Source organism: Zootermopsis nevadensis, unplaced genomic scaffold, assembly GCF_977971745.1.
Source record: "Zootermopsis nevadensis isolate Lab colony 2312 unplaced genomic scaffold, Znev_1.0 Znev_ptg000025l, whole genome shotgun sequence".
Classification (NCBI taxonomy): domain Eukaryota; kingdom Metazoa; phylum Arthropoda; class Insecta; order Blattodea; family Termopsidae; genus Zootermopsis; species Zootermopsis nevadensis.
In genome coordinates, this window is record NW_028259157.1 from 11859577 (window position 1) to 11885372 (window position 25796).

General features: G+C 35.7%; 2 protein-coding genes across 5 annotated transcripts; both read left to right on the forward strand.

Moving 5' to 3' along the window:
- The first annotated feature begins 826 nt into the window (after positions 1-826).
- On the forward strand, positions 827-9850 carry Mob3 (MOB kinase activator 3). 2 transcript variants are annotated; one of them, XM_022071505.2, is made up of 6 exons: positions 827-1054; positions 1559-1588; positions 2508-2658; positions 3616-3843; positions 4802-4917; positions 5807-9850. In XM_022071505.2, the coding sequence occupies exons 1-6, from the start codon at positions 1013-1015 to the stop codon at positions 5951-5953; spliced, it is 714 nt and encodes a 237-aa protein (XP_021927197.1). In that variant the 5' UTR covers positions 827-1012; the 3' UTR covers positions 5954-9850. The 2 variants fall into 2 exon arrangements, with proteins under 2 accessions (XP_021927197.1, XP_021927198.1); XM_022071506.2 differs by lacking the exon at positions 1559-1588 and having other exon boundaries at positions 829-1054.
- Positions 9851-10936: 1086 nt separating this feature from the next.
- Positions 10937-24772, forward strand: wap (DDB1 and CUL4 associated factor wap). Of its 3 annotated transcripts, none has more exons than XM_022071510.2 (10): positions 10937-11172; positions 12382-12507; positions 13407-13536; positions 13943-14084; positions 14448-14546; positions 14850-14972; positions 16121-16244; positions 16757-16908; positions 17559-17676; positions 18074-24772. In XM_022071510.2, exons 3-10 carry the CDS (start codon positions 13430-13432, stop codon positions 18247-18249), a joined length of 1041 nt encoding a protein of 346 aa, XP_021927202.1. In that variant the 5' UTR covers positions 10937-11172; positions 12382-12507; positions 13407-13429; the 3' UTR covers positions 18250-24772. The 3 variants fall into 3 exon arrangements, with proteins under 3 accessions (XP_021927202.1, XP_021927203.1, XP_021927201.1); XM_022071509.2 differs by having other exon boundaries at positions 10938-11172; positions 12382-12459; XM_022071511.2 differs by lacking the exon at positions 12382-12507.
- The last annotated feature ends 1024 nt before the right edge of the window (positions 24773-25796 follow it).

The following is a 25796-nucleotide window of genomic DNA, read 5'->3' on the forward strand; positions in this document are numbered from 1 at the left end:
GACACACATTCAAAGATTTATTAATTGTCTTTGTGTTATGATTTTGTTCTGCATTATGGTGATGAGACATGAACATATAATCAAGTTTTTTATGCATTTATAGGCTAATCTGTCTGATATTGACTAGTTTGATTTAAGCATATTCTGATTATACTAACTAGGTGTAAACTTTACTTCTTCTCAAATTTATTAAAATCAAAAGAGAAAATATGACTAAAGGCTATGTTACAATTTATAATTTGAAAAAGTTATATTTGGAGTTAGTGGTAAGATAATACAGTCTATGTGAGATTTGTGGTGGACAAAGAGGTGCTGTGACAGGTTTTTCTGATCCTTTGGTTTCCTTGTCAATGTAGGATTTGAGGTTTTCATGGCGGTGAGTCTGTCTGCAAGAAATGCCAGCACCAGAACTTTATTATTTTTATTTTGTAGTTTAAGATTAATTGGAGATTTTTGTCCATTGAACTGTATGGAATGGAAACCGTGCTTCAAGGGTGAAGAGGAAATAGTTCAAGATTAGGTTTACAATTTTTTTATGAGCAGGCAGTTCTCTCTAAATTTATTGGTTAGTGAACATTAAACAAACATTGTGAAGTTGATGTTATGGGTTCTGGCACCATATAGACTTGGCAGATGCCAACATTTTTCAGAAAATGTCTACAGTGTTTCTCCAGAAAGTTGGTGTTTACAAAGAAGTTTTAATGGTGCCAAATTCCAGATCCTTCTTATCACTGTGGAAACCTTTTAGTACCCCTCTCTTTGACGAGTTTCGTATATGCTACACCTAGATGTCAGTGAATAAGATCAGGAATCTTCATTTTAACGTCTTGCGTGCGCGTATTGACGTCACTAATTTGGGCGTGTTGGTCTTGGTACAATGTTCAATGACTAAAGCGAAGGTTATGTTCATGGTTTCCTATCCGGTAATGTACAACATTACTTCCGGTGGGATTAGGTAATCAGTGAGTGGGATGGAGGTTTAACTTGTTTTCGTAGTGTTTTGTTGGTGAAGATGGCATTGAGTGGTTTTGTGGAGTTCTTCCAGAAAGGAAAGGTTAGTAGATGCATCGGCAGATATGTAAACGAAAACTATCTTCTGCATAATATTATGTCACTGAGGTAGCTTTATATTTTGACAGTACTAAATTATTCTCGAATAATCTAAATACTGTCTTGTCAGTGACGGGTAATAAGTAAACTAGGAAATATAAATTGATTAGCCTTATATTATTTCGTAATTAGACGATGTTTATTGATTAAGGCATTGGATGCCTTTCAATTTACTTTCGAGTATATTGATTATCGAAAGAATCTTTAATGTTGTCTTGTCATCGAGATGTCTAAGGTAAACAGTTAGGAAACATAGATTGTCTTTTATTATTTCATAATGGGACGATGTCCATTGTTTCTGATATCGGTTTTCTTACAGTTTACTGTCAAGTGTATTGATCATCATTGATCTATTTTTATCCCCAAAGTGTTTGTTGTCAAATTGCTATCACAGGAATGTAGTAACCAAACTCTGCATTGTTATACTAGAAATTTCTTTCCATTTTAGGCAGTGGCATGCGGTGGTCATGCAGAAAGGGTAAGCTGCGTTCTTTGCAATTATTCAGTGTACCTTGTAACTGCACCAGTATATTTTATCATGTAAGCTTTTGCATGGCCCTTCTAATTTTGGGCGCTATGACATTTTTTTCAAAAATGACATATCTTCACTATCTCTTGGATAAAAGGTGAAGGTGCAGGCAGACTTAGAATTTGACATGGTGTCAGTACAGAAAATAATCTCAACTGTCACACTCATAAAAAATTTAAATCTCACCTAGTCAGATTGTATGATTTTGCATAAGATAGAATATCTTAGCAAACCTCCAACAATTGTAATTTGTGTTGATTATAATTACTTTTTTAGTGCAACTAGATGAATAGGAAAAGTGATAATTGTGTCACAGCTCCCTACCACTGCTTTGGTCATATGATGCTCCTGCCACCGCATGCTAACCCCTGCCAATTATCCATTTTCACATGAACATTTTTGTAAATATGGAAAGGGTTAAGACACAATTGAAGTTAGAGGAATATATTTAATTTTGTGTTTAAGTCATGGTTTTATGTGTGTGTGTGTATATATATCATACAACATACTCTTCATGCTCTGGTTCTTTATTACATATTCTTTGCACGTGGTGCACAAAATGAACACTTGTAAGTCTGATCATATCTGTCTGCATATTTCAACTCAAGAACCATTTGATGTTCTAATGAAATTTAGTATGGACATTGTAACACTAGACATCTTGGAATATATACTTTTTCATTTTCTGCAATTGGTAATGCCAACATGGCAGGTAATGTGGAACCTTGAAAGTGGGCACCATTCACTAGGAAATGATGTGTGTTAACATCTTTTAAACATTTTAAGCTTTTATTATGGAAATGTTTTGTACAGTATAAATTAGCAACATAATTTTGACATGACCAGTAAAAAGTTTATAATATTACAGACATTTCGTCCAAAGAAGCGATTTGAACCTGGAACATTGAGGTATTCATTACACAAACAGGCACAGGCATCCCTGAATTCAGGTATCAACCTTCGTTCTGTTGTGCAGTTACCTCAAGGAGAAGACTCAAATGACTGGATTGCAGTTCATGGTAAGCGTTCAATACTAAAGGAAGAGAGTCAATTTCTGTTTTGAATTTTTTTTAAAAAAGAACTTTAAATGGGGATATATGCAATGTCCTTCCACATCACTTCTGAATGGATTAATACAATTTTGCCGCTTTAACCCTTTGCCATACTATTTAAATCCACTATTTCCTCAAGCTCTCAACCCAATTTCATCATAATCTCATCCATGAAGTGTATTTTTAAAGATTCATAAATATTCAAGGTCTCATGATACATTTTCAGGCATGCTTTTTTGTTTTTGTTTATTTCTTGCTCAATAAAATACATAGTATGTGTGATCAAAATTGTTTGTCTTGTCAGTATCTGAAAAGGGGGGGGGGTATTATTGCTGTAATAGCAACAGGCAAACTTTGTGGTGTGGGAATTGTTATTATAACCATAAAATTAGTTTTTGCTCAAAAATCTGCATAATTTTGGGCCAGGATGCCATTTATATGACTGTACAGTCATCCAACTATTATGTGTACTCTACAGTATGTTTTGTTATTTCAACTGAATCACAATGGATTTGAATGTTGAATCTCTGAAGTAACCACCATAGCAGATCACATTATTTTCCATTAAATGGAACAAGTGAGATAAAACTATCATGTAAGATGCATTTATTTTACTGCCTGGATGTTTCATGTATGTGATTGGTCCTATCAACTACCGTACCAAGTTCTGTCTGTAAGTCAGCTGTGTTTTATGAACTGCTCGTCATGGACTGCTTATCATGTCACACAAAATACATGAGCATGTAAATTTTTGGAGGGTTTGTTTTACTGCATGTGGTTAAATGAAGCCAGAATCACTTTCTTCATCCATTCCTTGGAACATGACTTTTACATCCTTACATGTGGCTGTCATGTAGTGTTCACACCGTGTATGGTTTGTTAAATGAACTAAGAACATGCAGTTCATTTTGCTTTTTCATGCAGTTGTGGACTTCTTCAATCGTATCAACCTTATATATGGAACAGTATCAGAGTACTGTACAACCACATCATGTCCTACAATGTCAGGTGGACCAAAGTTTGAATATCTGTGGGCTGATGGTGGGAAGTATAAGAAACCAACTCCCCTGCCAGCTCCTCAGTATGTTGCCCTGCTTATGGACTGGGTTGAAGCTCAAATAAATAATGAAACACTGTTTCCCGTTTCCACAGGTAACGGCATCAACTGATTTTATTTTGTTATTAATTTATTTGTGATTTATTTAACAACTTTTTCAGTATTTTAGGTTCTATAGTATTAAACGGGTGATTAATTAATAATAAATTGGAAAGGATAAGGAAGGAAGTGGTTGTGACCTAATTTCTGATAGGACACATGAAAAGATGAATAATTAGTGCATAGTTTTGGTTGGAAAACCTGAAAGGTAAAGACCACTCAGAAGACCTCGGCGTAGAAGGGAGAATATGGATTTTAAGGAAATGGGATATGGACTGGATTCTTCTCGTCCAGGATGGGTATTAGTGGCAGGAATTTTTTGACTAGTTGACTGACTATAAACTTCTATGGAGTTTTTTGGGTATTGAACTAGGAATTAAATATTAAATCATTTTACATTATAATAAGTTTTTAGTGTTTTTAGTCTTGTGTATGTATATGTAAATGGAAGAACACCATATTGTAGTAATGCTGTCTCGCTACATGTCATGGAGGCATTTGTGGGGAGAGGAGATATAGCTCATACTCATTCTAGATGGGGGTGAATGGTCAGCATCATTCCCTGTTTGCACTTTACCCCTGGGGAAAGGACTCCCAGTACCAGTTGAATAGGAGACTGGGTTCACCCTAGAGCTTGTCTGGACTTGAGGCTAGTAGAAAAGTCCTTTACCCCTGCTGGGGATCAAACCTTGGTTGTCCATTCCATAAGCACTATATTGACTGAGCTACCTTAGTTCTACAGCATATTTTAAATATTAAGTTGTATTTTTCCATTTTGATCTCTAAAAGTTATTCTTAGTCCTTTTGAGACTGTCATTGCCATCATTCTTGTAGTAAATTTGTTAGATGGAGAACTGTAGCATTGCTGTTACTCTGGATCATAAAGCAAAGTGTTTTCCTTGCTTGTATAAACCTTTAATGGTCATTATAACATATAACTTTTTTATGTTACAGATGTGCCTTTCCCAAAATCATTCACTTCATTGTGTCGAAAGATTTTAACACGATTATTCCGAGTGTTTGTCCATGTTTATATCCACCACTTTGATCGGATTGTGGCTATTGGAGCGGTAAGTGCCTGATGCCTTGTGATTATTGCAGTAGCTTTAATGTCTCAGTGTTGTATATCACCATCATCACTGCCACTGCCAGTTTTCAAAGACAAACACAAAATGTTACTCTCCAAACTACATTGCTCATAATTTAAGGTCACCGTATTGAAAGGTACAAAGAAAATATTCTATTAGTCATTTTGTAATTTTAAATTCTGCATGAAAGTTATACTGATGTTGCTTTATAATTTCGAGTTCTTTAGCTGAAACATTGGTGCTTTTGTTTAGGTTTAATAAATTGTTACGATCAGTGGCATCCATTTGCAAAGCTTTGTTCAAAAGATATTAATAGGGGCAAACACAAAACAAACTACAGTGCCTTGATTCTACCATAACCCTTCGTCTGTTCCTTGATGCCTTATACTTTGCTAGAAAATTTGCTGTCATTGTTAATTTAATGTAAAACTGTAAATTTCATGGTGCAACCTTTCATGATAAGTTTCTGGTTACTCAATTGGTCAAGAAATTTGCCCATTCATTCCTGTTCACACCTGTCTTCTGTATCTGAAGAGGTCATCTTCTCTATCTTCATGTTGTAGTTTTGCATAGCTATGGTAGCAATGACCCACTCGTGGGATGTTAATGACAGTGGGTAATGATACTGTAGTAGCAATCATCAAATTGCATGATTCAAGATCACAGAATGACTTTACCCCCAACCGCATGGCTATAAGTCAGCTGCACAACATTGTTAGCTTTGCTACACTGTGAGTTCTGACCTGTCGTCACTCACCCGAGCTCCGTTGTTTGTGTCTTAATGTATGATTTTGCAATGACCTTTAAACATGCAATTTGGTGATGGCAACTGTTGTGCTAATGGTTGAATTCTTCCTGTTTACTATTCCAGGAGCCACATGTCAACACGTGTTACAAACACTTCTATTACTTTGTCCGTGAGTTTGACTTAGTCAGCAGCAAGGAACTTGAACCATTGAAGGAAATGACATCACATGTATGTCGAGATTATAGCGATTCTCCTGCAACATCAAGTTGACTGTCAACAACACGACAGCAAGCATGAAGGCACAGAACTATTCCATGGTAGGATTCATCATCCATTTACATTTGTGTGTCTATCCTGTTTATGATATGTCTCGAATTTGAGTTGTTTTATCATGAAAGAAATTTTCTGTTTGTATATGACATGATATAAGTGCATAACAGAATATTAAAACTCATTTGTACTGTGTTTAGTAATTACCTGAATCATTGTTTTAAACTGTGGATGAAATATGTCTTGCTGGGAATTGGAAATCATAGGAATAAATGATTCACATTTAAAATGACTGGGAGCATTCCCACATCAACATTTTCATGTTACGTATGCGTTTAGTCAGCATCATTGTGTATTTTTTACTTTCAGTAAGTTTTGTCAAGGGCTTCGTAAATTTTCTTAAAAACTAGGTACCGGGTGGGAACATATATGCATACATTTCTTCCTCAAGCACATTGAATTAAAATGTGCTTCTTAGCCTGATTTTTTATTGGCCACTTTTATGTGGCAATGCAGGTAACAAATTTTCCTGCCCTGTTTGTTTGTCATTTTATCATATTTCCTCCATCAGTTCCAAGACAATGTGATTTTAAAGCAATATCTCCAGAGTTTTCTCGAATATATGTCCTGTAACTTTGATGGTGTTTGCTTATCTAGACTTAGAATTCAGTAAATTAACTGTTTTATTAATTTTAGATAAGTATTTTAGAAGTAACATTTTTTGTTGTACAAAAGTAAAAAAGTCTGAATGTGATAAATGTAGTTGTAGATGTAAGTATGGAAGATGAATTAATAAGTATTTCTCCAACATTGCAATAAATTATGTTAGGTAATTTTCCTTTTGTCTTTCTGTATGTATAGCAGATATTTCTTACTTATTTTAAGCCAAAATATGGTCTCTTGAAACTGCAGCATTTTGTTCACTTGCATTTTTATGCAGTAATTATGTTTTCATGCTGACTTTTTTGGTGGAAATGTAATGTCACTGCCAGTCACTGTGTTTATGAATGCAGATAATTAAAATTTTGTAATTATGAGAAGAGCATGACATTGTTTGTCTCCTGGGTTGCAAAGCCTTGTGGTCTTGAAGGCAGATACCAGTATTTCAGAATAAGATACTGCCAACATCTCGCTTCACCTCTGAAGATGGAAGCAGTATGTTCCCCAAAAATGTAGGTATCTTTCTACAAGTCCACTCAAATCACATATGAAACAGGAGTAGAATTGAATTCCTCGTGCATGTTGGTGTGACTGTTCTCTGGCTCACGAGGGAGATGGATTGTCAAGTACAGCCTTATTAGCATATTGTATTGTAAGACTATAAAGATTTTTCTTAATTTTTTATATCTGTCTGACAGGTTAATCAGATTTTTAAAAGCTATTGTGACATTGGCAGAATATTACAGCTATATAGCCACTGTTATTGACTAACTCCATTGTGTGAGGTTATATTTTATGGATGCCTCAGCCACACTGCTTTTTTTTTTAGCTTCTTTACAGCTCCATAATTCTGAACCAGAGGAGTCCTGAGGTTTGCTGTCAATTGTTCCAAATATAATGTCCAAACTATTCCAGGACACATGCATACGATTCATTAGGCTGTCTGTTATGCTGATCAAATCAACATCCTTTCTTTTTTCTGAAGTGCAATGACAATGAGGTGCCACTGTTTTAACATTAATGTATACTTAGTTCCTAACATATAAATGTTTTGTGTGATCATATCATGGAAGTTAATTTGTTGTGTTGAACATATTACAAATTTACTGTTTGGCAGGAACCATGATTGTACAATCCTGCTAATGACTGGAACTGCGCATACTCATATGTGTAGTTCATATTATAATACAATTATATTTTGTTTTAATTCTCTTGTACATAATAATGCCAGTTTCTGGATAATGAGAGGCCATAAACCATAAAACTTATTCTGAATTGCAGCAAGTCAGCTGTTTACAGTAATTGAGTACATGGAATAGACACAGTTTCTGATACCGAAAGTCAATATAATGAATAGTGGTTGATGTTGATCTTCTGGTTTGTAATGCTGTGTGGACTTATTATAGGTTACTAACATTTTGGAGGGACATACTACCTCCATTTTCAGCCACACTGTGTTGCAACCCAGGAGGCCAACATCAACATAATGTTAATATTTTGTGTAAATCTGTTTGTATTTCGATCAGCAGAGTGCCAAATACAGGTTAAGATGTAGTTTACGTGATACATTGTAAAATGAGAATTTTTAAAAGGTACCAAAATCATTAATAATCTAGTCCATAGTCATTTTATTGCATGATAATTGCTCATGTTTATACATTTGCCTGGAAGCCAGTATTGAACCACTGAGTAAGTTATACAAGTTCTTGTGCAATTCCAAGGTTTACCAACTTCAATACATGGATATGCGAGAAAAAATCAAGAAAATTTAAGAATGGGGAGCAATTCGAGATCTTGTAAGTGCCCATCTTTGAAAATGTTCTCAGAGCAAACAAACCAAAACAATTAATTTAAGTTTTGGTAAGCAGAGAGTAATATTAGAGGGTTGTAAAAGGGCAACTTGAAAATAAATTATAATGTTCATGATGCCAGTAAAAACATTGCCTGTGTAGATAAAGCACATGTTAAAAGAATGTTTATTGACAAGATTAAAATTACCGTTGAGATTTCCTAGCTATATTGCTGCTGTTTCTGAATTTATACCGTGGTGAAGTAGTAGGATCACTTAAGTAATCTGGAAGAATCAACTTTGTAGTTTTATAGATGTATGCAAAGTCTTTGTGTCCAGATATTTAACCTTGTTGTCAGAATCTGGTATTAAGAACCACAAGTCAGTTGTAAGAGGCAGAAAGTGTAGTGCTATATTATGTGAATTATGAAATTACATTGTGTAGATGCAGGACTGACTTCTTAGGAATTAAGAATATTAAAATTGCAAGACATTGATATTTCATATTTTGACATTTGTACAAGAGTGTTGTAGTACATAGTGCTTTACCCATATCTACTGCAAGTATGAAATGTTCTTTACGAAAATTAATTTTAAATAGTATTTCATATTTTAAGATGTCATCAGGAGTTATATTGAAATCATTTTAGAATTTTCTGCCACTAAGAGATGCCATTACCCTTGTAATATGTTCTTTTTGTCAATATTATTTTAGGATAAAGATTGGAAACCTGACCTTGATATAATTTAAGTGTATTGGGTTTAAAACTCATATAAATTACAACTATGATGCCAAATCAGAATGCTTATGTGAGTGTGCGTAGTTTATATACATACATAAATTTAAAGTAGTATTTATCAAAAAGGATGATTTCCAATTAATTTTATATGTACTGTTTGTTTATTATAGTGAAGGTGTCTGGGGAGATTCTACAAGAATTCTATTTTATTAATGTTCTGCTAGGGAGGCACAATTTAATGTAAAAAGACGTAACAATATCACGTTTGGCAACGTAAGTGATCACAAGCCTAAAAAGTGAAAATAATGCACTGTTGCATATTATAATATGCAATAAATTCTTTACATACACATTAATGAAAAATCTGGGCTTAAAATAAAACTTATGAACGTAGCTACAGTTGTGCCAAGCAGTTATTCTGTATATATATATGTTCATAATTATAAAATTAACTATTTTTGAAGGAAATCAGTTCATTTATAATTTTAGCCCTTTCATGTTCATTCATATACTAAAAATTCTTCTGAAAAAACAGGTGCATTTTTCACAGATATCCAACCATTCTTGTAGCTCCCCCAAATTAAATGCATAAAATGTTATGTAGTGTCTCTGTTTTATGGCTTGAAAGTCATGAATGATAATGATTGAATGTTTGTGATGTATTGTTTAAATATGTAATAAAATCATCTCTAGTCACCATAAGATTAACATCTTGCATTTAAGTTTTGTTTTATTTCTGTTTTTCCTTGCCACCAAATAATTTAACTCTGAGTAGTTGTGTATATAGCATCATATCAGTGTAGTTCCGTAAACTATGTAAGGAGAAATGTGAATTGTTTATTTTATATTTTTAACAATATCACTAATAATAATGTTCATCTGTAACTGTCCAGTGTTGATGATGAAATAAGAAATGAGGTGGCCTTTTGGACAACTATGCATGCAGCCAATACTTTCCTACAGTGCTACAAATTTGTAGTCGTGCAGAAAATAAAGTATTTTTGTGGCGAAAATTTTACAGGTCTGTAGTTTTCCAGAAAATTCTCTTGGCTAATAGTCTGCTGCATATTTGATTCAAAACTATTCCAAAATATGCATATTTAAGCTTATTTTGGCCATTAACTGAGGAAGTCAGATGCCAGATTCTGGACATAGAAGCATGGTTTTCTCCTGGACCAGTTACTGTCTCACCCATGTTCAGTAGGTGATTTGTGGTGCTTTTATACCACTCCTGAGCCATACAGCAGCAATGAAACAGCTGGCTAGTTATCACATTGGCCCTTGGTCCTATACATACCACAGGCCACAAATTTGGCAGTATCCAAAGAAAGGACGTGTATATTATCAATACATCGACAGTTTTAACCATGATGACTTAATTCGAGCGTGATGGAATGGTAAACATTTAACTCCAAGCCCATTATTCTTTTGGTGTTGACGTTAAACTGCGTCCACAGACCGAGTGACCACCAGTATAAGTAGTCCCCCTCTACCAAAGGTGGATGAACCCGGATGGGTCAACCGCATAGGATGCGGAAGGCAAGGGGAATCCACCGCATTGAAGATCCTCAGGATTTCACAAGTATCAGCAGCTCAAGCTGCTGCCAACCAATCCTAGGATTGATTACAACAAAAGAAGAAGAAGATCGAAAAGCAGATTACCTTATTACCGAGTGAGTTGATATTGATGAGTTGTGTGTAGTATCATAACCACCCCTGACGTGAAGATGGCAGCGCATTCTGCTTGTGAAATTGCGTGCCGATGTTGGTATGATTTATGTTACGTTCTGAGCTTACCTATTTATTATATTAATCTATAGTAGGCGATGGTTGTTGGAGTGTTGGTATGTCTAGGTGCTTAGGATGATAGAGGAAGTATAGTTCAATAGAATGGTCGTGCATTTGTATTTCTTTACTTGTGATGCATACCATGTAAAATATATTTGCGCAATGTAAAAGTAACAGTGTTTCGTTATTAGTACTTGGAGTCTTTCTTCAGTTTTGGGAACTCGCTGCTAAGTGCTTCAAAGGTAAATGATACATTCGTTTACGGCCCGTGGTGCATTGTGATTCTGATGAACTTATATTATTTCATTTGCACATTTATTATATTTAGGATGTTACTCGAAACTGCCTTTATAGTATACATTACTTATCTGTTTCCTATTGCTGAATGTATTTTGGGGTATTGGGGAGGGGGAAGATACTCTGTTTAATTTTGATGTTAATGTTACTATTAAAAGTAGATCCCAAGTGGTGTGGAAGGTTTTGAATGAGAGACCACATACACAGAACTGTGCTATAGAATGTGGCCTCGTCTTATTTTGTGGCTAGTTACAAGACATTTGCTTAAAAATGAATTGTTCAAAAGTATACCATAGTTGTGATCAGCTATGTAGTGTGTAACTAATGTTAATAGTGTAGAATTATTACTGTTGGTTTTGGAGGGACTTGCAGCAATGAACTTGCTGTTTTTAATCAATACATAATGTGGCATGGTCTGTTATTTAGTAAGGTCATAATAATGAAGGTTTGCCTCTTAATATAGATTTTTATGAGTACAGATATGTCACACAGTTTTCCATAATCATTTCACTCACATTTGACATCACATCTTCACATTCAGAAGAATTTTATGACTTACCTACATAAGATTGTCTTCAGAATTTCACATCACACAATTACAGAAGTAGTTATTTCCTTTTTGGTACAGTTGTAAAATGTTATGAGAGGAATGGTTTGGATTTATTTGTGCTTGTTTTTAAACTGTAAATAAGTTCCACATTTATTTACATGAGGCCTTTGTAGGTTAGGACAGTTATATGAAGATAATTAAAGCCTGAATTCTGAAACTTATAATTTTAAGTATGTTGTAAAGTTGTTTCCTGTTATCCAAATAAACTAGATTTCTGTTCTGCTTGGGAGCAGACATATGTCAGCATAATGACAACATCCCTTTAGAAGATGGTTGTCTCGTCTGAGGTATTGCACCATGTAGTCTCATAGAAGTTTATCAGCATTTTAGGGGTGCTTGCTGCCACCATCATGAGGTCAATGCTGGGACAGCAAGCACTAACCGAAATGTCGGTAAGCATCTTCTACCAGACTACACAATGCAAAAACCAGAAGCGAGCCATCTTTATACTCACTGCTGTGAGAACCTCAAATCTCACGTTTTATTAGGTTAATTTGTTTGAGGGATTTCCACAGTTTTATTTTGTCCCTTGTTTTGTTTATAGGATCACTCCATGACAGTACAATCTGAGCTGATAGACACACTAACTTTAATAGAACTTTGTGGTCCAGAAATCTGATGGGTTAGTATGATTGAATTAAACATTTATACACAACTTAGGTGTGTGAAGGTATGTATTTGATAAAAGGAGGATTAAATAATTTAATATACCCAGACTGTTCTCCTATGTTTGATGGTATAAATAAATGTAAATGTAGAAGATACACATGTGGTTACACCTTTACCTACAGTTTTTGAATTTATGTATTTTTTAAGTAAATGAGGTATGCTTAAAATAAAAGACAATTTGTTTCATGTGACATGTTTGAAAAATGTAGTGTAAGTAATTCAGTATGTTATCATACCAATAACATACAGCAGATAAACATTTATCTGATACAGGATTTGAGGTTTTTGTGGTGGTGTGTGGTGTCAGTTATGCATGAAGGATATTTTCCTTGTTTTAACCTTCTCTTAGTTTGTCTCTAACATAATTTAATTTTGTTCTCTCTCTAATTGCAGTTGTGCTATTAATTATTAGATATATGATGTTTTGGCTATTGCTACCCTCTGCATATTCTATAATTGAACATCTCAGCACTGAATAGTACTGTGAAATGCCCGTGTATGAAGAAATCCTAGTGTGATTCCTTCTGACATGTTTACATGGCTTCCGTGTTGGTATCATTGACCATACATTGTACTTGCTTCTACTTATTAATTATTGTTAATGATAGGAAGCTGAAAAAAAAATTGTGTGGCCTCAGTGACATGGTGAATGTGAAAATTGTTGTCTTGGAATGTAAACATTCATAATAGTTGAGCAGCTGGACACATGCAGTTTATTAATGTACTTTGTAAGAAGAAAAATTTTGATTGATTGTTAAATATAATGTCAATGCCTTTAATTCTGTCGTTTTGTGGTTTTTGTAAGCTAGAAGAGCTCTCATATAGATGGCGTGTTTAGTAAGAGGAAACGGCAACTAGATGATGTTTCGCAACTCATGTAACATGGTGTGATTGTTACAGAGCCACTGCAGAGGGCCTTGACAATGGCAGTCCATGGAGCCACCCCAAAAAGGAAGGAGATTTATAAATATGAGGCTCCTTGGCCACTATACAGCATGAATTGGTCTGTTCGCCCAGATAAACGATTCAGGTAAAATGAAAGAATTTACTGTATAACTTCAAAAATTATGCAGAAAAGTATTTTTTTATGTATAATGTTGCATTGCACAGCAGAAAAATACTAATAAATATGAGTAATATACCTGATACTAAATAAAATTGCTGTTGATTTCCACATAATACTTTATCTTTATATTCATACACTGCCATATTGTCTCATATACGAGCTTTACCTGTACAAATCTTGCAGAAGGGAAATACATGTTGCTATTAAAATACTAACTTTTTCTTTCGCATCAGGTACAGTTGAATTTTGATTACTGCAGAGTGGTGTCTTCCAAAATTTGAAGTTTCAAGTGTTTGTCACATGTTTTGATCTTTTGCTGTTTCATTTTGATCCTTAAGGAAATTTTTCCTGAAATTATTCATAATTTCAGGCTTGCGTTGGGCAGCTTTGTTGAGGAGTATAACAACAAGGCGCAGATAGTCTCACTGGACGAAGACACTTCTGAATTCAGTGCAAAGAGTACATTTGACCATCCTTACCCAACCACAAAAATTATGTGGATACCTGACAGTGTGAGTATACTTCAACATTAGATGAAAATGTGCAAAAATAATTTAATTAATAGTGGATTTTTAATTATAACTTGTGATAGGAGTTGGGTATGTGAACATGTTACAAGCTATAAGAGAATGTGTGTGTGTATATTTTGTAGCAGTATTATGAATTAGGATTGAGTGAGGAGGGGGGTAATTCTGCTCACATGGATCATTGCAGCATCCTAGAATTTGCATGGAGGAATTGAGTAAAACCATGGTACAAATTTATTTTCAAACCATCCTACTTCAAACGCTCTGAAATTAGTAAATATTGCTAGTTGATTCAACCCTTATGTATAACTGAATGACTGAACTTGTCTGTTTCTGTTCGGAGGGCAGAAAGGAATTTTCCCAGATCTTCTGGCCACAAGTGGTGACTATTTGCGAGTATGGCGTGCAGGGGAGCCAGAAACAAGACTGGAATGTGTCCTCAACAATGTAAGTTATAATTTGTTTTCGTCGTGTTACGCAGTTGTACGTCCTCATCTCTGATCTTAAGGGAAATGTAAACACATAGGGAACAAGTAATTTAGGTGCAGTGGAAGGATAATGTGATATATGATATGTTTACACATCACTAATAACAAAGTCTTGAATATTCACATTTATTCGCTTTTCTCGGAAACACTTAAGTTTGAGTAAATTCTCTTATCCAAAACTGAATATCCATGGAAAGATGGTTGCTATGGCGCTTGTAGATCTTGGTTGGTCTTTCATGTATTTTTTTTATTATTTTTCCAGAATAAAAATTCAGATTTCTGTGCACCTCTCACTTCATTTGACTGGAATGAAGTGGATCCAAATCTGATAGGAACATCCAGCATTGACACTACTTGTACAATCTGGGGCCTAGAAACTGGACAGGTGAGTTTACATGTTTTTGTTGATATGAGAGTATGCATGCCTGTTTTTACCGTTCCTCATCTGAAATCTTCTATATATGTCTTTATTCTGTCTGTTTGGGTAAGTGAAATGTTATCTGCCAGAATCAGCAATGGATATGACTTCTGGTTTGTATTTGAGAGGTTCCAGGTTCAGTTTTGTCCCAGAAGCCAACTGTCGTGGTAGAAGCATTTTTTCCATTTCTTCACACAAATACTCAGTGATTACTTCTTTCCAAGACCTCTCCAAAGCTGTGTTGTTGAGAAGCCACCAAAAAAAAAATCCATCAGTTACATTGTTTGTTAACAGAGAACCTCTAATGCTGAGTAGAATGTTTGCAAGTCCAGCTTCTGTTTTTCAGATGTGAAACACCAAGAGAAGATTTTATTAGGTAGTGTAGTGGTCAAGAACCTAACGAGTGAAGAATTTGACAAATCAAAAAGTACAGTAGTCAGGACAGATCTGATGATTTGTAGATTTTTTTAAGAATAGTTTTGCTGAATTGGTGAACTTTGTGTATCATGATACAACAAAAGAAGATCATCTCATGTTATTTTAAAAATTCTCTAACTAACTACTCGTAGATGGCTTACTGAACCCGAAGGTTAATCAGCGAATTAACCAAAGCCCTCCACCGAACCCTGTCCTGGGCCAACAAAATCCAGTCTCCTTCAACTGCTATCTCCCATAGATCCCGCCTGAGATTATCCTCCCATCTATGATTAGGTCTCCCCAGCGGTCTCTTCCCCTCAGGCTTCCCAAATAGTGGACCCAACCAACCAGATGACTTACGGAAACCGAAGGTTCATCACCGAATTAACCAAAGCCCTCCACCGGACCCTGTCCTGGACCAACAAAATCCAGTCTCCTTCAACTCCTATCTCCCATAGATCCCGCCTGAGATTATCCTCCCATCTATGTCTAGGTCTCCCCAGCGGTCTCTTCCCCTCAGGCTTCCCAACCAATACCCGGTGCACACCTCTTGTCCCATCCATGCGCGCTACATGCCCCGCCCATCTCATTCTTCTTGACTTAATCACCCTGACAATTTTTTATTAAATGTTTGTGTTACATACTTCCATTTTGTTAATCCATGATGCCTGCAACTTCTATTACTTCCATTTCTACAGGTGTTAGGGCGTGTAAACATGGTTACGGGGCATGTGAAGACACAGCTTATAGCCCATGATAAAGAGGTATATGACATAGCCTTTAGTCGGGCTGGTGGTGGACGTGACATGTTTGCTTCTGTTGGTGAGTACCGATAGCTTTAAAATAAGTAAGTAAATGAAAGTAATGTAAGGCAATGTTGGAATCTTTAGAAGCAAACTTAATGCAAATATTTTTTTTTCTTTGTCTTTGCTAAGAGGAAATCTGACAAAGGATAACATTATGGTTGTATCACATAAAAGTACTCCATTTTATGATGTGGATTGCCATGAATGTGATGGATATGTCATTAATCAGAATTGGGTGGAATTATGTTCATGGTAGCAACTTGGTCATGTTACCTGCATCTTTGATATTGCAAAACTGCGCGACTGATATTGACCTATGTATTAATTAACTAGCAAGTTTTGTTTCCTAATAGCTAAAATACATGAATAATTTTGAGTTTGAAGTACAGCTTTCAATTTTGTTCCTACACATCTGCTACCAGTTTTAATTCAGCTCATATATTGTTATTTCATTACAGGAATCTACAATCTTTGAAAGGGTCGTCTCTACTGCTTTTATAGTCATTAGGAATTTTTTGTTTTGTGAAGGTGCTGATGGATCAGTCCGGATGTTTGATCTTCGGCATTTGGAGCACTCAACCATTATCTATGAAGATCCACAGCATACCCCACTCCTGCGTCTTGCATGGAACAAGCAAGACCCCAATTACTTGGCTACGGTTGCCATGGACGCGTGCGAAGTGAGTTCATATTGTTATCATTTCTCTGTATGAAGGCTCAGCATTATTGCAGAGAAAGTTTCGGTTTCTTTATGGTCTGTTGTGATTTTTTATCCCTCTTTATTTGAATCTTAGTGAGAACAGTTGAATAGTCAATAGACATGGAAATTTTGTTTCCCTCTTTATCACACATTTTCAGTAAGTCACAATTACCGTTTTGATTCACATTAGTCATACTATACGTCTCTTCATTTCTAGTTGCAGCCGTGTGTTGTGTTATTGACAGTAATGTGATGAAATGCATTTTTTTTTTAATATGTGTACAAGGAGTGGGGTCCTCAGTGGCCGCGCGGTCTGAGGCGTGGGCCTTGTGCTGCTTGGTCGCTGGGACTGTGGGTTCGAATCCCACTCAAGCCATCGATGTCTGTCCGCGTTTTCTGTGTTGTGCTGTCCTGTGTACAGGTAGAGGCCTTGTGACGGGCTGATCCCTCGTCCAAGGAATCCTACCGAATGTGTATAGATCGAGCCAACAAAAAGTTGGGACCCGCAGTGCTCAGGCACTTGAAGAACGGGTAGTTCCCAGTATTCCAGTCAAGAAGTAGTTTCACACATTTATACATGAAATAGCTACTTGTATATCTGTGGATTGCATACCTGTCTCTCTTTGACAGGTGATAATTCTAGATGTGAGGGTGCCATGCACCCCAGTGGCTCGTCTTAATAACCACCGTGCCTGTGTTAATGGCATTGCATGGGCTCCACACTCTTCTTGCCACATCTGCACAGCGGGTAAGTTAATGTGCCGTATGAATAAAGAAGGATAAGGTCTGTGTACTGAGTACATGCTGATCTTTGTGCATATTTTTATGCTCTGAAGTTCATTCACATCCCTGTGGCTGTCTCGTTCCCCAAGTCTCATGAACATGGTAATCAACTTTTAGGTCACATGAATGGCAAGAGTCTCTTGAGTAGCTGAGTGACTGCTGTCTGCTCAAGAAGGATTCTGTATTTATTGAAAGTGGCTTAATTTTCAAGGAGTTGTTATGCATATTCAAATTTATGAACATTTTCAACATTTAGCTCATATGTAATTTTGACGTCAGGACAGTCATTTCTAGAGATAATGAGACTAAAGTGTAAGCTATGGAAAAAGAGCAGTTAGCAATTCCTGTACGAATAATTGCAGGTGATGACCACCAGGCCTTAATCTGGGATATTCAGCAGATGCCCAGGGCTATTGAGGATCCTATCCTAGCATACACTGCAGCAGAAGGGGAGATTAATCAGATACAGTGGGGAGCCACACAACCAGACTGGATTGCAATTTGTTATAATAAAGCGTTGGAAATTTTGCGTGTGTGAGGAGTGCTTTGATCATGGTCTTCGGTAAGCACGCAATATCAGTGGGACACATGATCATGTTATTATATTCGAAAAATTTTATTGCGTTTACATATGTGAGACCAGTCTAATTTTGATGATATTTCGTAGTTTTGCCGAATTTTTACCCAGTGATCTTTTATTTGTTTTGTTTTTTTACAATGGAAGAAAGCAATTACTGCATGTGGCAGAGAAGCCTGACTAGTTTAATTTCTGAATAAATTCTGTTTTGTTGAGTAGTGATATAAACTGACACATCAACAAAAACAGAATTCATTAATGCCCCCTTCCACAATCATGCACTCTTTGAGTGAAATTAACTATCGTATGTTATTTAACATGTATCTGATATTGGCTTTGAGTTCAACAAAAGTAGTGGGCCGTATGTGACTTCAGATAACCCTGGAAAAAAAAGTAGTTGGGGGCTAAGAAATCAGGAGACCTTGGCAGCCAGTTGAAGTCACCAAACTGTGGGGTTAGTCAATTTGGAAACGTTTTGTGCAGCTTCTCCATACTCATTCGTGCAGTGCGTGATGTGCTGTCTTCTGGAACCACCATCGCTATGTGTGATCCCAACCAAACACCTATGCATGCTGTACATATCTGTGGCCTTGAACACTTCTACTCATATTTGTTTACTACTCAACATAAAAATTTCATTATATCTGCCTGACCATGTAAATTTGATAGTGATTACAGCACAAACTCGATGAGAAATGGTGATGTTCTGCACATTGTGTAGACATTTGTCGGATATTTTATACTGATAAAGGAAGTAATCAGATAAAACGGAATAAATTGTGATTATTTGCAAGTAGCTTGGTGGATCAGGCAGAGCTTGAAATGCATGTGTGGTTATTACATGACAGATGTACAGACAAAATGATTACAGAATAAGGAAAATCAGTGGAAAGTCTTCTTGATTTTGGAAGATAATTCACATTGATTGGTCAATATAGAAGACTGCAGATTTAAATTTGAAAACGTTTTGAATTTTGAAGTTCTTATTGTGAAGTAGTGCAACTCAGAACTGAGCCATTTCATAGACCTGTAAACATATAGATAGACAACGTTGATGTTCTGTTTGCGTCTCGGTTAATGTTTCTGAAGTCACCATTATTGCAGAAGTGATATACTTTTGCAAAATGTGTTGGTTTTACACTGAGTGTCCTTCACATACCTCGAGAAGTCCAGCGGAATTAAGTTAGGACTTCTTGGGGTGGCCACAAAAGTGGTCTGCTTTGACCCAGGACTCTGAATATTCAGAGGATTATGCATCATGAAGGTGAAATTTGGTGATGGATCACATTGCTGGAAAATTATATAATCATTTTCTTGTGTTTGAGGAAACAGTATTTGTTCACTAAAATCACTTCTGTTTATTTATTTATTTTCTAGTAAGTTGCCTGTTAAGAATGAGAGAAAGTCTAACGTAGTAACACACGGCGTAAATATTATCCCATATAACAGCATTTTTGTGGCATTGGTTATAACAACACGCACATTAATAAATATTATCCTGTAGGGCCCAAAATCATACACATTCTCTCAAACAAAATTTAAATGTTCTAAATAAAAAGTATGGCTAATGGTGATTAATAATTTTAAAACGTGATTACAATCTCTTACATTTATCAAACTGGAACAGCTAGCTGTGCAGACCGAGGGTAATGTTAACAATACACTTCTGTATAAATCAACACTGGGTAGAGATTAAATGCAGCATTTACAAATTGCAAGCTTTGTAACATTATGCATAAGTAGCAGCTACAGGAATGTCAGAATTTTGAATTCTGTATTTTAACAGTTTTTGTAAGATGTTCTTCTGAAGGACAATATTTATTCGATACTCCAATTCATAAAATAAGTGCTTAAAAGCTTTTAATTTATAATTACTACAACTGAAGTCATTTGACAAGTTGTGCTATTTTATGTAAATATTGAGATCTAATGGAGCAAGCAAGTAAGCACACTCTGTAACAGTGTGGAAAATACAAGAGTAATAGGTATCAGGAAGGAAGGTATGATGCATGAGTGTTCTGGCCGAATTAACAGCCAAGAGGAGAATAGTTAGTATTGCTATGCAAAAACAGATTTTCAGTGTACTGCATTTCCTATCTAACTTTGAGTACTGAAAATTGTGTCTTGTGTACATTCGTTTGCAGACAGATACTGTGGCACAAATACCGATTATTCTTAGCCCATTCAGTGCTGCCTAAGTAGATGATTGAACCCAGGAGCCATTGTATTTTAAATGACCCATGGTGTATGTGCAATGAGAGTTTATGCCAGTTAACACATTTGCATCATCTCCGTTTATGAAGGTTTCAAACATTTAGTTACATAAAATTATTTTCCATTACTGGCAAATAATAAGTTCAGTCTGGAATAGTCCTTCATATTTGGAGTTGCATTATGCTTCATGTTATAATAAGAATTACCTTCCAATTTTGCAGAATTTTTTCACAATAAAAAATGCTGTCTTCATGGATCTAAAAATTAGTTCCAAACAAAATCTAAGATTTCTAGGACTTGTGGTAATTTTTGTTATGAAGGACCTGAAGATGAGTTACATGAATTATTAATTTTTATCTTCCATGATTTCTGAACTTAGAAAAGCACTGATGTATATTTGTTGCAAGATATCTCCAAGCTTCATCAAACATTGCAAGTATGCACGTTGGTGACCAGCCAACTGAGGTATGGGAATGGAGGGAAAGACTGCCACACTGTAGTGTGTGGAGTCTTGCTACACCCTTGCCCTTTCCATCTTCTCTTTCCCTCTTACTATGCCATTGGTCAGGCTCACAGATATTTTGCATCCAGTAAAAGAACCAGTCCATGCTCATGTAACTTGAACCTAAATATTAGTGCCACTTTAGCAAGAAGAAACTAAATTGCAGTGCCAGTCAGTTCAGACGGACCACTGAGACTAATGACACGTGTCATCGGTGTCTGTGCAGGAACCATGTGACATGCATGAAGTTGCAGTGAATGTGTTTTAAGTTTAATTCATTTATAATGTAGATAAAAGTTTAATTTCTTGGGTACCTGTAAAACACTGTGAAGGTTTGTCAATCTTCATAACAGTAATGCCTTGTCTGCAGATCTGTTGCTGTTCAGGTAAGTTCCAGTGGCATATTGCACCCAGCTTCTGGCTAAACATATTCTTATACTTGCATATTTACGTATAAATTGGTAATCAAATATTTATGTAAGGGCAGTTTTCACAGTGTAAATGTTTGTTATATATTTTGAGAACATATTTGTCAGTTTTCTACAAGTGGTATAAAAGTGTTCAACAAATCCTGAATGAGATTTCAAGTTCTCATTGTGGCAAGTACGAAGGTGGCTGTCTTTGTTGTTGTTATACTATGTAGTCTGGTATAAGTTTGCCACCATTTCAAAAGTGCCTCTGAAACATAAGTAAACTTCTACAAACTACACCGTGTAACAACCTAGAAGACTGCCGCTATCAAATCCTGAGTGGCATTACTGTAAAGTGACCCTAGAAGGACCAACAGTACTTGTTGGAGGCAAATGTTTGGTTCTGTTGACTCTTGGACAGTTCTTACCTTCAGGAAAAGTGTCGTCAGTGTATGAGAAATTTCACATTTCCTTGAACTATTTGTATCAGGATGTGTCCATGATTTTTGAAGTCATCCTTGTGTTATAAAATCACTGTTCATCACCTCCAGCAGTCAGATTCATCTGTGGTGTGTCAGGGTCTACATGTGAGACCTGTCACAATTCTCCATTTTTAATATGCCCTGGTTTTTGTTGCTCATTACATTAATGTGAAAATGTTACAAGTGTTAGTCAGTCTGGAATTCCACAATAATATATTCTGCTCCTTTGTATTAGTATCAAATTAGTTTGAAGTTTTTCAAATTTGTAAGTATCTAAGTGAATTAATTCTTATGTACTGTGCATTGCCATGTGTTATAAATTGTTAAACACATGTAAATTACAGGGGCAAGTTCTGGTTTTTACCTGTAGAGGCCTTGCTAACCATACACTGGTTTTTAAATTGTGGGTCTGGATGATGACCTACTGAGACATATCATGGTCATAGTGGGCTTACTGTGTGGTGTGCTGCAGGAAACAAAAGCAAAATGAATTTCTTCTGTTACATACCTGTTTGGTTAAGTGGTTTCTGGTTCCAGACACTGCCAACACCTGTTGATAACATATCTCAGCTTGAATTTGATGTGGTAGGCTTCAAAACATTTACCAGTACAAAGTTTTGTGTCAAACGTTTTACACTTTTATTTGGTCTGTCTTTCATATCCCTTGTGCAGAACAGGCATGACAGTAAACTCAGGAAGAATGAACTGGCTCTGTTTACTGACATTTACTTCAAGGCAAGTAACTTATTTTACTAATACAAAAGTCAGAAGTCTATTGTAAGTCATTGTGGCACAAACAGTGATTAACCTCTGCTGTGGTGCATCATGTCCTGTTTTCTTACTTTTTCAGAAATATTGATACAATGCAGTATTTTAGTGTTTAAGTTTGTTTACAAAGGTCACAATTGAAACTTATATGCATCATGTTGTTGAGGTTATGATCCATTCAGACAGTTCAGTATGGTGATTGATCTTGACTTGTGATGCAACGTAATGCTTTCTGGCATTCTGGACCATGGGATGAGGTTTAATATCTTCTACTGGGTTTTATGTTGGATGTACCTGGTATTCAAGGAGTCAATCGGTTCTTTGAAGTTTATTGCTAGTTTCAGGACAGTTCTTAAAATAATGATTTGATTGGGATATTTGTTTCCATAAACTTTCTCTCTGTGTATATACAGTGAATTTCCAGACAACTCGGGACTACTTTCACAAAGTTCATAAAACGTTACATATTTTCATTAATGAAGCTGGGGTAGCTCAGTTAGTATAGAGACTGGATGACCTGGGTTCAATCCCCGACAGAAGCAAAGGATTTTTCCTCCGGCCTCTGCATCCAGACTGGCTGTGAGACCCATCCAGCCTTTTGTCCAATGGGTCCCAGGGGTAAAGCACAGCCTGGGCATGATACTGACCACTCACCCCTATCTAGCACCAAGGTTAAGAATGAGGAGCAGTTGTATGCCTTTTCCCCCAAACACCTGCACGGCTTTACATTCATTTTTTTATATACAACTTCATTCCAAATCAACGGTGCTAGGAAAAAATATTCTGTTCTGGTTTGTGTAGGCTGCCATTTTTTAGGCATCCTTTCTCACATTTTCAGGGCGTGTCTTATTTATCAAATGTTACAGTGCCTATTGCCTAGCTGATTTAGTAGAGAATTATGATACAGTATATTCCGGTTAATTGGGCCATCGGTTAATCAGCCGATTATTTGGGACAAATCTTAAAGAACAAACCTTTTTTTTTGTATCTTTATGTGGAACTTTGCATAATTGGTCCAAAGTGTTCCTAGTCCCGATGTGTCCCAGTTAACCGGAATCTGCTGTATACAGTATTATGCTATTTCAGGGTGTGGGTGAAAGGGAGATAAATACTAAAAAAAATTAAACTAAATGCATGATGTGAAATATCAAATCTTTATTGAAAATTCAATGTACAAAATGGTATACTTTTAATTATACATTAAAAAAAAATCAAAAGTTCATGAGGATAGTGGCAGTCCATCGAAGTATTTTTCTTGCCTTTGTTGAAGGAAATCCCTGAAGTCGGAGAAGTCAGAATGGTTCAGTGCCAACTCCCATAAGATGTCACTGGTTTGGGTGTATAAGTTAGTTTCAATGGTAAGATCTAAAGACCAGTTTGGAAAGTTACAGTTTAAAACATTCCATTTTGTAGACAGTTTACAAAACCAAACTATAAAGTATAATAGCACTTTGCAAAATAATTATTAAATTACTACAATTTTTATGAAGGTTGACTTAATTTCCATGGATCCCCATATTTCATAAGTGAATGATGTGCATTAAAGGTTAAGAACTACATTTCAGTTTAATATTCTATCTGGTGAAAATGAAATTAATAGTGATGTTCGTAGAAACAGGTATTTTAAAGTATGTACATTGCAAGAATTGAAATTAAAATATTGAAGGTACAAGTAAATAATGTATGTATATATATCTACAATTGATGCTTTCATGATATTCATATGTTTATTTGAAGAGAAACTGCTACCATCAATCTAAAGTGAGTACAAGAGTTTATTCAGCAGATGGATGTATGAATGTTATGTAAGTTAAATTTTGTATTTATTATGTTTATTACAAAAACATGTCACAAATCAGAGGATGATTCTGTGCTAGACATTTTTGTTACAATATTAGTATTATATTATGTGCTGTGTCGGACTGGTTCTGCTGTAACTCGTTATATGACCAAGAGACAAACGAAATTGTTTTGTTTGCTCTGATACAAGGAACATTTAGTGTGAGAACTACACAGCAGTGGTCCAAAGGCCACATGTGGCCAGTCTTATTAAAAACTGAGGCATGTAAAATATATGTTCTTAATATATTTGTGGAATTGTATCAGAATTGAGGTTATGCCTGAATTGTGTTTTTCTTCAGATTTATTCTGACCTATTCCTTTGAATTCAAATTAGTCTGATTAATTGTGGTCAAAAGAAGACTTAATTCATAATGTACATGCAGTTATTTTTTGGATATTTTTTATGTGACATACACATTAGAAATTGTATTTAGAGTACCATAATATAAAATTGTTCAGTTCTAGATGGAACTTGATTTCTGAATGCGTACATGATTGTATTTTAGGTTAGAACTACTACTATGTTGTTATTGTTATAAATATGACCAGATCTTATTTGAAGGGAGCATCCTCATATAATGGAATTTGAATCTTCAGGTGTCTTTTCTCTTTTACAGCTAAGTTCTACAATAAAGGACTTAGGGTTTTGTGATTGCAGAATAGCTTACTTCTTTAAATCTGTTAGTTGGCTACACACCAAGGTGATAAGACGCATGATAAATCTCGTAGGACCAATTTTTATTTCTTAATGCTGGGAAGTAAGTAATATCGTGTGATTTAAGGTTTTCACAGTGGTGAGAATGATGATAATATTCTGGGTTTTGGCACCATATAGACTTGTTTGTAGATGTCAACATCGTGGAGAAACATATGTTTGTAAATGGGGTGAATGACAAAGTTACCGTTTCACTATGACAATTCAATAACTCTCATGAAAATTGCTTGGTTAGATCCCAGGTCTCATGGAGAGAATTAACCTTTGAACTAGGATACTGCTTTCAGACCTGGGCCTTCGTAGGCTTAGGTAGTCCAAGGAACCCACTGGTACTACTTTGGTTCTTTCTTATTTTAAGGAATAGTTTTCTGGGTTGGCTGATACTGTCAGCAACCCAGGGTGGTATGCCAGAACTGCTGGGCTTCCTGCCAAGAGGAATCAATCAACTTTCAAGTAAAAACTCTGTTGGAGAGACAGTAAGTTTCTCCAAATTGTTGGCATTTATCAACCACACCATAACCCAGAAAGTTACTCGTGAGTTATCGGGAAACATCGCTTTAAAAATAGGTTAGGTT

What these genes read in the sequence shown, in the direction of transcription:
- Mob3 (XM_022071505.2), top strand. Translation starts at nt 1,013, where the DNA reads ATGGCATTGAGTGGTTTTGTGGAGTTCTTCCAGAAAGGAAAG. An exon ending in ACTGTTTCCCGTTTCCACAG is followed by an intron (nt 3,844 to 4,801) that starts GTAACGGCATCA and finishes TTTATGTTACAG; the next exon opens with ATGTGCCTTTCCCAAAATCA. An exon ending in GGATTGTGGCTATTGGAGCG is followed by an intron (nt 4,918 to 5,806) that starts GTAAGTGCCTGA and finishes TTACTATTCCAG; the next exon opens with GAGCCACATGTCAACACGTG.
- wap (XM_022071509.2), top strand. An exon ending in TTATGTGGATACCTGACAGT is followed by an intron (nt 14,085 to 14,447) that starts GTGAGTATACTT and finishes TTCGGAGGGCAG; the next exon opens with AAAGGAATTTTCCCAGATCT. An exon ending in TGACATGTTTGCTTCTGTTG is followed by an intron (nt 16,245 to 16,756) that starts GTGAGTACCGAT and finishes TGTTTTGTGAAG; the next exon opens with GTGCTGATGGATCAGTCCGG.